At 59.6% G+C, this 12,948-nt stretch overlaps 1 protein-coding gene across 1 annotated transcript in view; it reads right to left on the minus strand.

The window, feature by feature from the left end:
• FGD3 (FYVE, RhoGEF and PH domain containing 3) overlaps nt 1–10,521 on the minus strand; it is a 30,430-nt gene extending 19,909 nt beyond the window's left edge. Inside the window, exons 1-3 of the mRNA XM_072842408.1 lie at nt 10,363–10,521; nt 4,235–4,386; nt 3,040–3,577 (exon numbers count right to left, since the gene is read on the minus strand). Coding sequence (XP_072698509.1) covers nt 3,040–3,519 — 480 coding nt within the window. The 5' untranslated portion in view covers nt 3,520–3,577; nt 4,235–4,386; nt 10,363–10,521. The remainder of the gene's footprint in view (nt 1–3,039; nt 3,578–4,234; nt 4,387–10,362) is intronic.
• Between the last annotated feature and the right edge of the window lie 2,427 nt (nt 10,522–12,948).

Genomic DNA, 12,948 nt, shown 5'->3' on the forward strand with positions numbered 1-12,948 from the left:
GAAGTGGGAGGGTGGGAAGACCCACCATGCGAAGGGAGGCCAGGAGAGAGGCACCAGGCAGCACAGACTACCAGAAGCAAGGAGCATCACACAATGATAAAAAGGACCAGCTCTCTGAGAAGGTAGAACAGTTACAAATACAAACACACCAGGGCCGCCTGCTGGCTCTGTCAGAAGAGTGCAGGACTCTTGATCTCAGGGTGGTGAGTTTGAGCCCCATGTTGGGTGTAGAGATGACTTAAATTAATAAAAAGCTTTTTTAAAAGTTTAAACCAATATTCTATGCACCAAAGCTCACAGTTCCTAAATATGTGAAGTGAATTTTGATAGAGTTGAAGGGAGTCCCAGGAGACCTCAGTCCTGTACTTCCAAGCCTGGACAGGTCCTGCAGACAGAATCCTAAGGAAACAGGGTGTAGGTGGCACCATCCACCACACAGACCAACACCCTCTGCCCAACCACAGAATGCACACAGGGGATATTCTCCATGACCCTCTTCATATAAGGCTACAAAACAAACACCAATGAACCTAAGACCGAAATCATATAAAATATCTTTTCCAATCACTGAGAATGGAATTAGAAATTAACAGCCCAAGAAAAAGCAGGAAAGCCACGCAGAGGTAGAAATCAAACAACACGGTCTTAAATAAGTGGCAAAGAAGTCACAAAGGAAAACAGAAAACAGCCTGAAGTGAAAATGAAAACACAAACACCACAACTTGTGGAATACAGCAAAGGCTGGAGGAGGAGGGACATTTGTTTGTTTGTAGCTGTAAATGTGTGTGTGAAAAAGGAAGAGAGATCTCAAACCAACACCCTAATTTTACACATCAAGAGAACACACCAGACCCAAAGCAGGCAGAAGGAAGGAAACAACAGAGATCAGATCACAGATAAATGAAACAGAGAACAGAAAAACAATGGAAAAAATAATCAAAACTAAGGGTCATTTCTCGAAAAGACCAACAAAATTCACAAACCCTTAGCTAAATTAACTAAGAAATAGAAAAGCCTCAAATAAGTAGTGTTAGAAATAAAAAATGAAACATTACAAGCGACACCACAGAAATAAAAAGGGTCATGAGAGACCAACGTGAACAATTACACTCCAACAAATCAGACGGTCCAAACGGATAAATTCCTAGAAAGGCACCAAGATGAAGAAGTGAAGAAACAGGAAATCTGAAGGAGCAAAAATAAGTGGATTGAATAAGCAATAAAAAACTTTCCAACACAGAAAAGCCCAGGACCACGTGGCTTCACGGGAAAATACCAGTCTTTCTCTAATGTTCCAAAGCATCAAGGAGGAGAGACATGTCTGAGCTCGGTGAGGCCAGTGGGCAGATGGCTCACAGGGAAACTGGGGACAGGCGACCCTGACACTCACTGACGTGGATGTCCTGACACGATGGGACCCCACGCCGCAGGGAGGTTTATTCCAGGACTCGACACACAGTAAGAAACCCTCATGACAACCTGAATCTATGCCGAAGCAGCATCTGACAAGACTCAGTGTCCTTCTGCAACAGAAACAGCAGTGGCCGGGACCTCCTCGCATGACGAGGGCTAACTTCCCACAGGAGCACGATCTCACACCACTGGGTGGGGGACGGCAGGCACAGGATCCCCGAGGACGAGGACGGGCCGGCATGTGATGGGGAAGACAGACGAACCCACAAGTGCAGGCATTTCCGTGTCTCAGACGTGGAGACCGGGCCTTCCGCAGAGCCCATGTGGGCAGGATGGGAGGTGGGCCTGGGTGTGCACCGGCCCCCACCACCTGGAGATCAGGGTGGCCCGCGGAGCCCCCAGGGCCACACCTTGAGCGTCACAAGTGGTGTGGCCCATAGAAGCCACATCAACTGGCTTCCGTGTTGCAGGATGTCTGCACATCTTGGGACTTCGCTGACGCTGGAGGGAGGGTGCCCCCAGGGTCGGCTGAGTCCTAGAGATGTAAAGGACCACATACTGTGCCTCTTATGCTACCAGCCCCAAAGAGCATGGCGGGCACCTCCATGGGCTCGCCCAGGTCCCCTGCCTTGGTCACCCAGCCCCAGGCATCACACCTGGGACGGCTCCCTGCAGCTCAAGTCATTCAAGCCGATCCTAAACCTGCTCACCCTGCTTTGCCTGCTCCTTCCCCCAGAAACCATGAGACAGACTCTCGCTAACAATTCCCACCCCCTCTACCCCCTGACCCACTGGTCCTCCCCGTGTGGCCCTGGGTCCAGGCCCACCTCTCTTCCTGCGGGCTGTAAGTCAGAAACTACCCCTTCGCTGGCCTTCATCTCATCTGTTGGTGTTACTGCACCCGGATATAACAAAGCCACGGCTTTAGGACATGGCTCCCACCTGCCCCCCAACGGTGTGTCCTCCAGGCCTGTCTTCTGCCCCGTGCACTTTAGCAAGGACCATCTCATCAGGGCCAGCAGGTCTGGTGTCTCATGTGCCTCTCATGGGAGCTGGTCACTTACCCATGCTCCCTGTGCACAGGGGGTGTCTGGGCCGCAGCCCTCTGCCTCGTTTCCATCCCCACGTGTCCCAGGGCAGAGCCCAGATGCTGCTGGGATGCACACGGGCTCTCCCACAACAGACCTGCCATGCCGTGGATACACCTGCTTCCTGGGCCCTCTGCTCAGGGCTCACCCCTGCCCGGGCTCCCTTCCTGCCCGTCACGCCCCCTAGCGACCCTGTGGATCCGTGTCCCTGACACAGGTGACACTCATGCTGCCTTCCTCACAGGGGCTCTGTGAGGTGGGTGGCCAGCACCGTGGAGCGCGTGGTGGTAGTTCTGTGAGCACTGACCTCTACCCCCACGGCCGCCAGGGCTGGGGCACCGTGGGGACGGTCACCCAGGCTTGGGAGTGAGGTCATTGCCTGAGGGGCCAAGGCCCTGCCCTCTCTGCCACCCAGCTGCCAGGCCTCTCCAGTGTGCTGATGTACACCTGTTACTGAAACCAGGTGCAGCTGATGCAACCACAACATCACAACCCCTGAGAGGAGCCCAGGCCACCCCAGGACAGGAGGGCGGCCTACCTTGACTGGGTCCACAGGGGCCCTCAGGGGGCTGCTCTTGGGGTCGGGCTCCTCACCGTTACCTTCGCCCACATTGCTATCGGCCGCCTCCCGCACGGCCTCGCCTTCTGGGGCTGCCTCCAGGTGGCCCAGGACTGCAGGGCCCCGGCTGGCCTCGCCACCCTCCTCACAGGGGAACTGCTCACTGACCACACTGCACGATGGGCTGTCAATCCCGCTGTCCCGGTTAGGGAGCTTAGCACCACCGTTGGGCCCCCCCGAGGGCCCTAGGTCCAGGGGGCCGTCCCCTGAGGTGGTTGGGGTGCCAGGGCTCCCAAGGTCAGGGTCCTTGCCATGGGCTCTCGGCCCGAGTGGCAGTCCTTGGAGCTTCCCTGGGTCGGCCCTCGGGAGCTCCAGGGATGCACAGCCAGGCCCAGCATCTGGCTCCCCCAGGACAGCACCGGGAGCATGGGTTGTTGAGGACGTCCCTTCTGACTCCATCCTCAGAGCTGAACTCCTAGGGCCCCGTGGGGAGCTGGCAGGGCGGGGGGCAGGCTTCCTGTGGGGAGGAATGAGCAGAGTCAGGGCTGGCCAGGCTGGGACCAGTCCCCCAAAATGTGCCCCCCAGGGAAAGGTGGGAGTGGGAGGGGCTGTGCATGGAGGGAACAGCCCACAGGGCTCCAGGGAGTCCTGCCCAGACAGGCTCTTGGGGAAGGACAATGAAAAGCATCTTATTTGAAAAATAAATTTCTTCCATGTTAAATTAAAAACAAAAAAAAGAAAAAAAGTCAAGAGACAAAAAGAAAGGAACGAGCAAGGGAAGGAATCCCATAATGTGAAGCCACCTGCTGCTCAACACATTTAAACTACATGCACAACAACTGCTGTGAGCACAGTGGGTCAGGTCACTGGGGGCTCCGCACCCCAGGAGGTGGTCCTGAGGGGCCCTCCTCACCATCACTGTGACCTGCCACTGTCCACAGACCTGGACCAGGGAGGCCAGGGCTGTGCCCCAGATTACTACCCCCTCCGAAGAGCCCTGGAGCCCCTCGTTGCTTCCACTGCCCACCCCCTCCCCCGGCCCTGCCCAAGGAGAGGAGAGGGGAGGAGAAGGGAGGGGAGGGGAGAGGAGTCTAGTCAGGAGTCAGGGTGGGGGGAGGGGGCACCCGGCCAGGAGAGATGGACATTCCCTGGAATCTCCCTTTGGCCCCCTCACCTGATGCCCAGATCTCCAGGGAGGGCTCTGCGCCTGGCTCCCCACTGGCTGTGTCCGGGGTGTGGGTTGGCCGCCTCGGGCCGTGAGCGTCAGCCGGGCTGGGAGGTTGGCTGAAAATCTCCTTCCTGCCCAGCAGGTCTGCAACAGGGGTCCTGAAACAACACGGCAGGAGCTCGAAAGCTGCCTCCACCGCAGTGCCAGGCGCCAGGCCAGCTCTCAAGGCGGGGGTGGAAGGCAGCTCCGCGGCCCCGCCCCGCCCGGCCAGCCCCGCGCAGGCCACCGTGAGGGCAGCAGGGCAGCAGGGCAGCGGGGCAGCAGCCATGCCCGAACCTCCGGGCCACCACCGACCGCCCCACCCGAGGCACCCACACTGGGAGGCCAGGTCTCACCAGGGTGCAGAGAGCCAGGGGTCACCACCCAGCCACGCCAAGCACCCACCTGACACCTCCCAACATGGGTGCCCAGGGCTCACATCCACAATCGCCCCGCAGCCAGCAGCCTCGCCACACACACCCCTCCGCCCTCGAGAAACAGGCTAAAGCAGCAGTGATGGGGACACAGCCCCTCACGCCCCCACACAAAACTGTAAAGGTGTCATGGGCAGGACACTCTGGGCCCCTGCTCCGCCCATGACACCTGCCACACCACTCGCATCTCATGTGGCCAAGCTGCTCTGGGCCAACCTGGCAGGGGGATGTTCCCCAGGTGCCACATTTACAAAAGGGACGGGTCCAGGCAGAGCCCAGGTGGCAGGCACACAGCCTGGGGAGGTCTAGCAGCGCGGGTGCCCCCTGGGTATTCCCATCCCGAGCGGGTGCAGCCTGCCCCTGGAGACTGTGCACCATGACCACTGTCCTTCCCAGGACAGCAGAACCTACTCAGCCAGAAGGGAAAGCCCAAGGCCCCACATGAAGACGTCCCCGGGGAGCGGAGTGTGGGGGCAGCAGCAGAGACCACTGCCCTGGCCTGATTCAGGAAGCCACAGGATGCAGCCCGAGGCCTTTTCTCCCCACTGCCCTTCAAAGCCAAGGTCAGCAGCAGGGAAGGCCAGCCCCATTCCTGCTCGCCCTCCACATGGCTCAGAGGAGCAGGGGGCTTCTGGGAGGCAACGCACATATGCACACGCACCCACACATGTGCTTCTATAACACAGGGACGCACGCATGTGCACACATACACCCCACATGCCAGGAGCTGTGCTCAACACACTGTATGCTCGCTTACAGGTACCAAGGTGGGTGATGTGTTTCAGAGAAGTGAGCCAAGGCTGCCCCGAACCGCACGGGCCTGCAGAATGCCAGCACCTGTGAGCCAGATCCGCCAGACACTGCAGGCTCATTCTGACACGTCCAGATCCTGGGGTTGGGAGTGTGTGTGACCATGGAGCCACAGAGCTGCCCTCAGTCACCTCTACTGGCCCTGGCTCCTGCCTTACAAGCGCTGAGTTGCCCCAGATGAGTGAAGCTGGCTCCTGCCACCCCCTGGTGAGTGGCAACCGTGGTACAACCTGGGCCCCTGACACCAAGGCTGCTGCCACCCAGCATCAGCAGCCCCAACACTGAGGCTGGGAGAGTCAAATTCACCCCCGACACAGGGTGCCATGGACCATCTAAGGGGCTCCATGTGCAGCAGCCCCCAGATGGGACAGCAGGAATGCTTGGTCCCCGACCTGGAGCCCAGCCCCGCCTGGTGGCTGCCAAAGACAGAAAGGGATGGTCCTGCAGATGGACCCCGAGGCTGGCCAGCGCCCAACTCCACCTATTGCCAGCTGTGCCCTCCTCAGGAACAACACAGAAACCCCTGCTGGAACCACCACCATCCCCGTCTCTTGCCGCCTGGCGCCCAGCACCCTGTGTGTGGTCCCTGCAGACTGAGGCCACCAGAGGCGTGAGCCTGAGCAAAGACACCTTGGACACCATGACCCTCTGACCGGCAACAGCCCCGGAGAAACCTGCCAGCCCCTGTATTGTGCTAGACGACGACACTCGGCAGGCTTGCTGGTCTGCCCCACTAAGTGCAGTGGCTGATTACTCACAGCCAGCCATCTGAACAAGCCTAAAGACACACAGGGCGACATCAGGGAGCGTCCCAGCTGGGGGCCTAGGCTGCAGCAACCCGGAAGCTGCAGCACTGTGAGAAAGGCCTGCATCCCAGGGCTGCTTGGCCCCAGGGTCAGGCTCCAGAAGCACAGCTCTCACCCTGAGGCCTCAGCCTGGGGTCTCCGTCCTGTCTGCTGAGTTCATGGGAGCACACAGAGATGGCGAGGTGGGGCGCAGGGCTAGCTGAGCACAGGAAAGCTGAGTGTCCGCTTACGGGGACGCCCCATTGGCTCATACCAGCGCCCAAAGTTACGTGCTCTCAAAAGCTGCATGAGTGACATGTCCCTTTCAGAAAGCTTAGAAATTACGGAAAAACAAAAAGGAAAGAAAGCGATCATCACCATGGCATGGGATGCCTATGCGGCAGCAGCCTGCAGGCTGGGTTGCCCCGGGGGCTCCTAGGTGAGCCACAGCTTTCCTTAGAGACGCTGCTTTCATTCCATGACTGAATTCTGACACTTGGTCCTCAAGAACACCTTCTTCCCAGGAGAACTGAAAGCAGAGAGCTGAACAGGTACCTGCGCCCCCGTGGTCCCAGCACCACTATTCACGGCAGCAGGCAGCAGGCAGCAGGCATGGCCCATGGCCATGGCGGGCACATGGACACGGCCCTCAGGAGGATGGACACCCTGACAGCAGCCACAGCATGGTCGGCCTTGAGGACGTGATGCTGCGTGCCTGTTGCAGACACACATGCCACGAGGGGTGCCTGAGTCGTCCAATCACAGAGACAGGAAGTGGATGGGGGGTCGGGGGGTTAGTGCTTCATGAGGATGCAGCCTTAGTTGTGAAGATGGAATATTCTGGACATGGATGGTGAGGATGGCTGCACCATCACGCAAACACACTTCATGCCAACAAACTGGATGCTTCTAAGTGGCTTAGACGACAAATTTTATGTCCTGTGTGTTTTACCACAAAAAAAGCAGCTTAAAAAAATGGGTTTTACAAAATTCTCTTCAGAAGTTGTGTGAATGACACCCAAGACAACAGTGACTCAAAAACGCCCAGAACTCACCTCCTTGGGGACCCTGCCTTTCCCCACACACCCCCAGAAGCGCCTGGGCCCTGCCAGAAACACGCTCTGTGGCTGAGGCTTGGCCCACACCCAGCGCTGCCTGGAAACCTCCAGACCTGCTGCTCTATACATGCCCCCCACCCCGCTGCCTGCCCCTCCAGAAATCTGGCCCTGACACAGACCTGGGGGGTCCTGATGCAGACCTGGAGGAGGGGGGGGTTCTGACACAGACCTGGGGGGTGTAGGGACCTGACACAGACCTGGGGGGGTTCCTGACACAGACCGCAAGAGGACAGATCGCAGCCCACACCCATGTGCCCCGCTTTGTGTCCCCCCCGTGCGCCCTGACACCCCCACCACCTCCAACCCCCAACCCCACCCCACCCCCAGGCAGTGAACGACACCACGGTGGGTCCTCCCGTGCGGATCTGGGGAGGTGGTTGTGCCGCTGGGCTGAGCGGCCAGCACTTACAAGGTGGACCACCACAGGCCAGTTGCACTGGCAGACCCTCAGTTTCCTCCTCTGTAAAATGGACACACCTTCCTGAAGCCCGAGGTGGAGCACAGCCTGCAGACCCGCTGGCCACGTCCTGCGTGTCCCACAGCCCAGCACACAGACACAGCCAGGCTGATGGGCATCGGCCACGGGCGGGCCTCGAGCTCCCAGGCCCCTGTCACCAGCTCCATCGTGAAGGCCTCGGGGAGCCACGCCAGGGCACAGTGGGATGATGTGTGCCCCGAGCTGCCCAGCAGAAACTCCCGGACCACCAGCCCAGAAACGTACCCGCTCCAGCGCGAGGAGTCATGACGGCGGAGCCGGCTCAGGCACACGGGCCGCACGGCGCACAAGTGCACGGCACACAGGGTGCAGTGTATGAAGGCCGCAGAGTACAAAGGCTGCATGGCACCGAGGCCACATGCGCACAGGCCTGGGGGGCCTGCAAAACCGAGCACGTGCACTGCTTCGCCTTTACCGTCTCCCACAGAGGTGTGCTCCCCGCTTCCCCCCCCCAATCTGTTTTATCACCGTAAACTAGCACACTCCTGAGCATCATTGTACCTCACTCTGGGGCAGGAATATACCTACAGGCACCGCAGTCACCAGCACAGTGGCCAACCAAGACAGGGGACCTGATGTCCGGCCCAAGTGCATGGGGGAGGGTTGCTCGGGAGCCAGGGTTCGAGGCTGACCGCTGGCTCCCCAGGGACTCCCCCTGTGCTTACCGTCCACTATAATACCTAGAGAAGCGAGTGGACCAGAGCCCAACAACAGCTCCCAGCGGAGATGCTGCGAGCACAGGTGGCGCTGCCCAGGGTTCTGGGTGTGTAGCCTGGCCCCCACTCCCGGGGTCAGTGCTGCAGCCGTGCAGGGGAGGGGGGTCTGCTCTCACTGCCCCCAGGGGAGGACCCACACACACACGGACCCTGCCCGGGGTCACTCTCACTCTATGCAGCCTCACCTGACTGCACAGTGACCTTCCAGGTTATTGCGGGACAGGAACACCAGGCAGCAGGTTCACCCTCCCAAAGCCACACACTGGCAGGGGGCTAGTGTTCTGTGTCCTGGGCAAGCTGGGCTTCATGGAGGCCCATGAGAGCCCCCAGGGACCACCTCTGAGATGACCAATCATTACCACCATACATGGGACCCCAGACAGATGGATGTGTCCCAGTTGGAGGGAACAGTGTCCCAGGAAGAGGGAACAGACAGGGAGCAGGGCCAATGAGAATCAGCCAGGCCATGTGGGAAGCGGCTGTGTGCCCAGGGATGAAGGCGGTAGAACACTGGGGTTGGTGGCAGGGGGTCTCCCAGCCATGGGCAGCTGGGGGACCATGTAGGTGAGTGATGCCTCACTTAGGGCTGGGCTTCACATGTGTCCTAGGGTCTGACCTCCACACTCACCCCCATTTCTCAGGTGCCTAACTCTCCTCATGGGTCACTGGGGGTCATGAGAGCCCACCTAGGACAGGTGTGGAGGATGGGGGGGCACTCCCAGTTGGTGCATTACAGTCACTGTTCTGAGTCCAGGGACATCTCCACCCCTGGGCTCTTGAGGGGCTCAAGGCAGCAAGGGCCCAGGTGTCCTCAAGGCCTCTGTCAGCACCCCCATCTGAGCTGTGGCCACTGAGACCAACTGAGAGTCAGAGCACATGGTCCCATACAGCTTCAGGGGCCCCTGGTCGTTGTGGGGAGACAGACAATAAGCCGGAGGAGCGGAACCAGGGCCTCTGGCCTCCTGCAAACCCCCAGCTGGAAACAAACCACTTCCTCCCTGTGCACCGCCCTGCCCGGCCCCAGTAAGCTGTCAGGCTCTGGAGGTTGGCATTGGGTGCAGTGGGGCAGCTGATAGGTCAAGACCCAGGGCTCCTGGGTCTCGTCTTCTTCAGGCCTGGCCCAGGAGTTGGCCGGGCAACTGCAGGCCCCGAGGGTCCAGGGAACCGGGTGCTCCGGGGCCCAGAACACAGCCCTGCTCTGCACAAGCACAGCGGCATCCGGCTCCCCACACTGCCACCCGTGGCGTCCCCCCATCCCCTGCCCGGAGTCGCGGCACCGGGATCCCACTCCCCAGTAGCACCACCAAATCCCAGCTCTGCCAGTGTCCAAACTGCAGATTTTGGGGGAACCTTCCAGAGCCACATTCTGTGGGAAGGCCTGGCCCCCCAGGAACTGTGCAGACCAGTCACCCTTCCTCCCCAGGACAACACCCAGGGATTCGGTGGCAGGTGCATAGGCTGGGCCTCTCCCAACCTCAATTCACTTTAGCAGGAGTCTCAGGTGCCCTAGACAACACCCAGCGCTGTCCCGGCAGATGGCATGCCTGCCGCTGGATGTGGCCCACCAGGTGCTGGCAGGGGCACCTGAGAGGCAAAGGACAGACCCACTGCCATGCAGCAGCACATGCTTCCCACCATGGAGCAGCCACCCGCAAGCTGCACCTGCTCTGAATGCCCCCCACCCGAGCGGGGACCCTGGCAGGGCCGGCAGAGACCCCGGGGCCAGCTCCACTCACCTGCCCTCTGAGGGCGTGCTTCTGCTCTGTGCGGACTTCAGGCAGCAGCAAAACACAACTTCCTTTTGCTGGTTTTGCAAGACGGGCCACCAAGGACTGTGCCTTCGCATTTCCGCAGCGTCACACGCCCCAGCTCACTGGTTCCCCAAGCTGCCTCCTTTGCGAAAACACAGCCCAGAGCAGCCGGAGAGCCGTCTGGGCCCCGCTGGGCCTCGGCGTCACAGCCTGTGCTGTCGGACCCAGGCAGTGAGCCGTCAGGGGTGTAGGCGATGGAGGCCACGGCCTTCCTGCCTCCCCTTGCCTTGTGGGCTCCTCCACACAGACCTGCAACCCCACGACCCCGGAAACCTCCAGAGGTCCCGCGGGCCTGAGCCCCAGGGGCCACTCACTGCAAGGAGGCCCGTGGGCCATCAGAGGAGCAGGGACAGGGCCAACCCTGGTCACAGGGCAGCTTGTGACCTCCGGAGAAAGTAAGTGCACAGATGAGCAATCTTCCGAGCCCAGGCCCGGTCCCACTGGTGGCTTCTTCCCGCCTTGCATGCTGCTTAGAAACAAAGTGATTTCTCTGAGTCCTAGTGTCCTTGTTGCTGGCAGGGTCACTAGGGAGCCCCCCAAGGCAGCGCCTCATGCACAGGAACTCATGAGTGTGAGGACATCACCCGGGTCCGTGAGCCAAGGCATCCCTGCAGCTCCTGTGGGCCTGCCTTACATGTCTCAAGAGTGCACCTTGGGGGCGCTGGTCCACGCACTTCCACGTGGTGTCCGCACCGTGAACCCACTCCCTGGGGCGGTCAGGCTGCAGGAGGATGCTTGCCCTCCTGGTGGCCCAGGTTTTGAGGGTCTGAGGACCAGCCACAGGACGAGGATGTGATGACCTGGGCGAGCACGCAGGCTGCAGAGGACTCAGAGGTGCCCAGGCTCACGTCCCGGCTTGTGCGCTGAGAGCTCTGAGCCCCAGGCCCCCAGCCGTGGGATGGGGAGGATTCGGAGTGCACAGAGCTTTTAGGAGGACCAGGGTCCCCGGGCGCCTTCCCACAGCACCACCCTTGCCCACTGATGTCCCTGAGGCAGGAGACCCACAGTGAGACCCCCATGGGGCCTGAGGACCCAGGCCCAGAGCCTGCTGCATGCAAATGGCCCAAGGATGTGGGACTGCATGAGGGCAGTTGCCCAGGTGTAACACCCAAGAGGCGATGGACAAAATGCCAAGTGGGGTGTGGCCTGGGAGGTGGCACCGTCTCCTAAGGAACCCCTGCGGCAGCCAGCTCCCTAGATAACCCAGGGCCAGTCACAGCCAGGTGTGTCCTGGGCATGGGGCTGACCCACCAACATGGCCCCTGGGTCACCAGAAACATGGAGGTGACCTCCAAGGTCCCTCCCAGGCCACCTGCTCCGGGGGCGCCATGGAGACCCCCATGTGGGCAGGCATGGACGCCCCCGGCCAACAGCCAGCACCAGTGAGGGAGGGAATCTTCTGGAAGCGGGTGCCCACCCTGCTGAGCCTCCAAGTGAGACCCCGAGCCAGAGCCAAGCTGCACCCAAATTCCTGAACCACCCAAACCAACAGAATCGGTATGTTTATGGTCATTTTAAGCCACCAAGTTTCGGTTATTTGTTAAGCAGTAATAATTGACAAAATGTGCTCATGGGGAACAGGGGCAAGGGGTGACCTGAGATCAGGGGTGCCAGCTATGCTAGAGAGACGTCTGAAGGGAGTTAAGGCACCATTTTCCTCTCTAGTTATTTAATTAATGATCCAACAGACCAAACTGGGTCCTCAGCACCGAAGGGAGAAGTGGGGGAGATCCCATGTGCGCTGCTCAGTCTCGTGACTCTGAGGACTTCCCAGGGCCAAGGCTCCTGGGGGAAGGCCGCAGGCCCCCTCCCATCGTCCCACAGCCGCCCTCCCTGCAGGCTGCCCACGCCTCCCTCGGCAGCTCCCAGGACAGGGCTCTAACTTGCTTTCACACCATCAGCTCAAGTCAAGTGAGGCACATCCTGGACGCCTTAGCCGCATGTCCAGGTTCTGGAAATGTCTGTCGTGTACTCATGACTGGGGCTGTGAGAGGCTCCAACCTCAAACAGTGTCACCATGTCTGGTGTCCTTTTAGCAAATGCTGCTGTGCTTTCTTGAGCCCAGCTCGCCGGGTGCCCACGGACCCCAGGGCCTCAGACAGAGGCAAGAGGTGAAGGCAGGTGTGGACAGGTGCCTTGGAAACACATCAGGACAATGTATGTTATAACCCACAATGATGGTTTGAACACACTCTGCCAAAAACAGGTGTTTGGGGGATGCCTGGGGGGCTCAGCAGTTGAGCGTCTACCTTAGGCTCAGGTCATGGTCCCTGGGTCCTGGGATTGGGCCCCACATTGGGCTCCCTGCATGGAGCCTGCTTCTCCCTCTGCCTGTGTCTCTGCCTCTCTGTGTCTCTCATGAATAAATAAATAAAATCTTTAAAAAAAAAAACGTGTGTTTTTATAGTATAAAATATCAGGCAGCATATCATGGCCTCTTGGGATTTTTGTTTTTGAGATGTTATTTATTTGAGAGACAGAGAAAGAGAGAGCATGAACAGAGGGAGGGGC

This window comes from Canis lupus, chromosome 1, assembly GCF_048164855.1.
Source record: "Canis lupus baileyi chromosome 1, mCanLup2.hap1, whole genome shotgun sequence".
Lineage (NCBI taxonomy): Eukaryota > Metazoa > Chordata > Mammalia > Carnivora > Canidae > Canis > Canis lupus.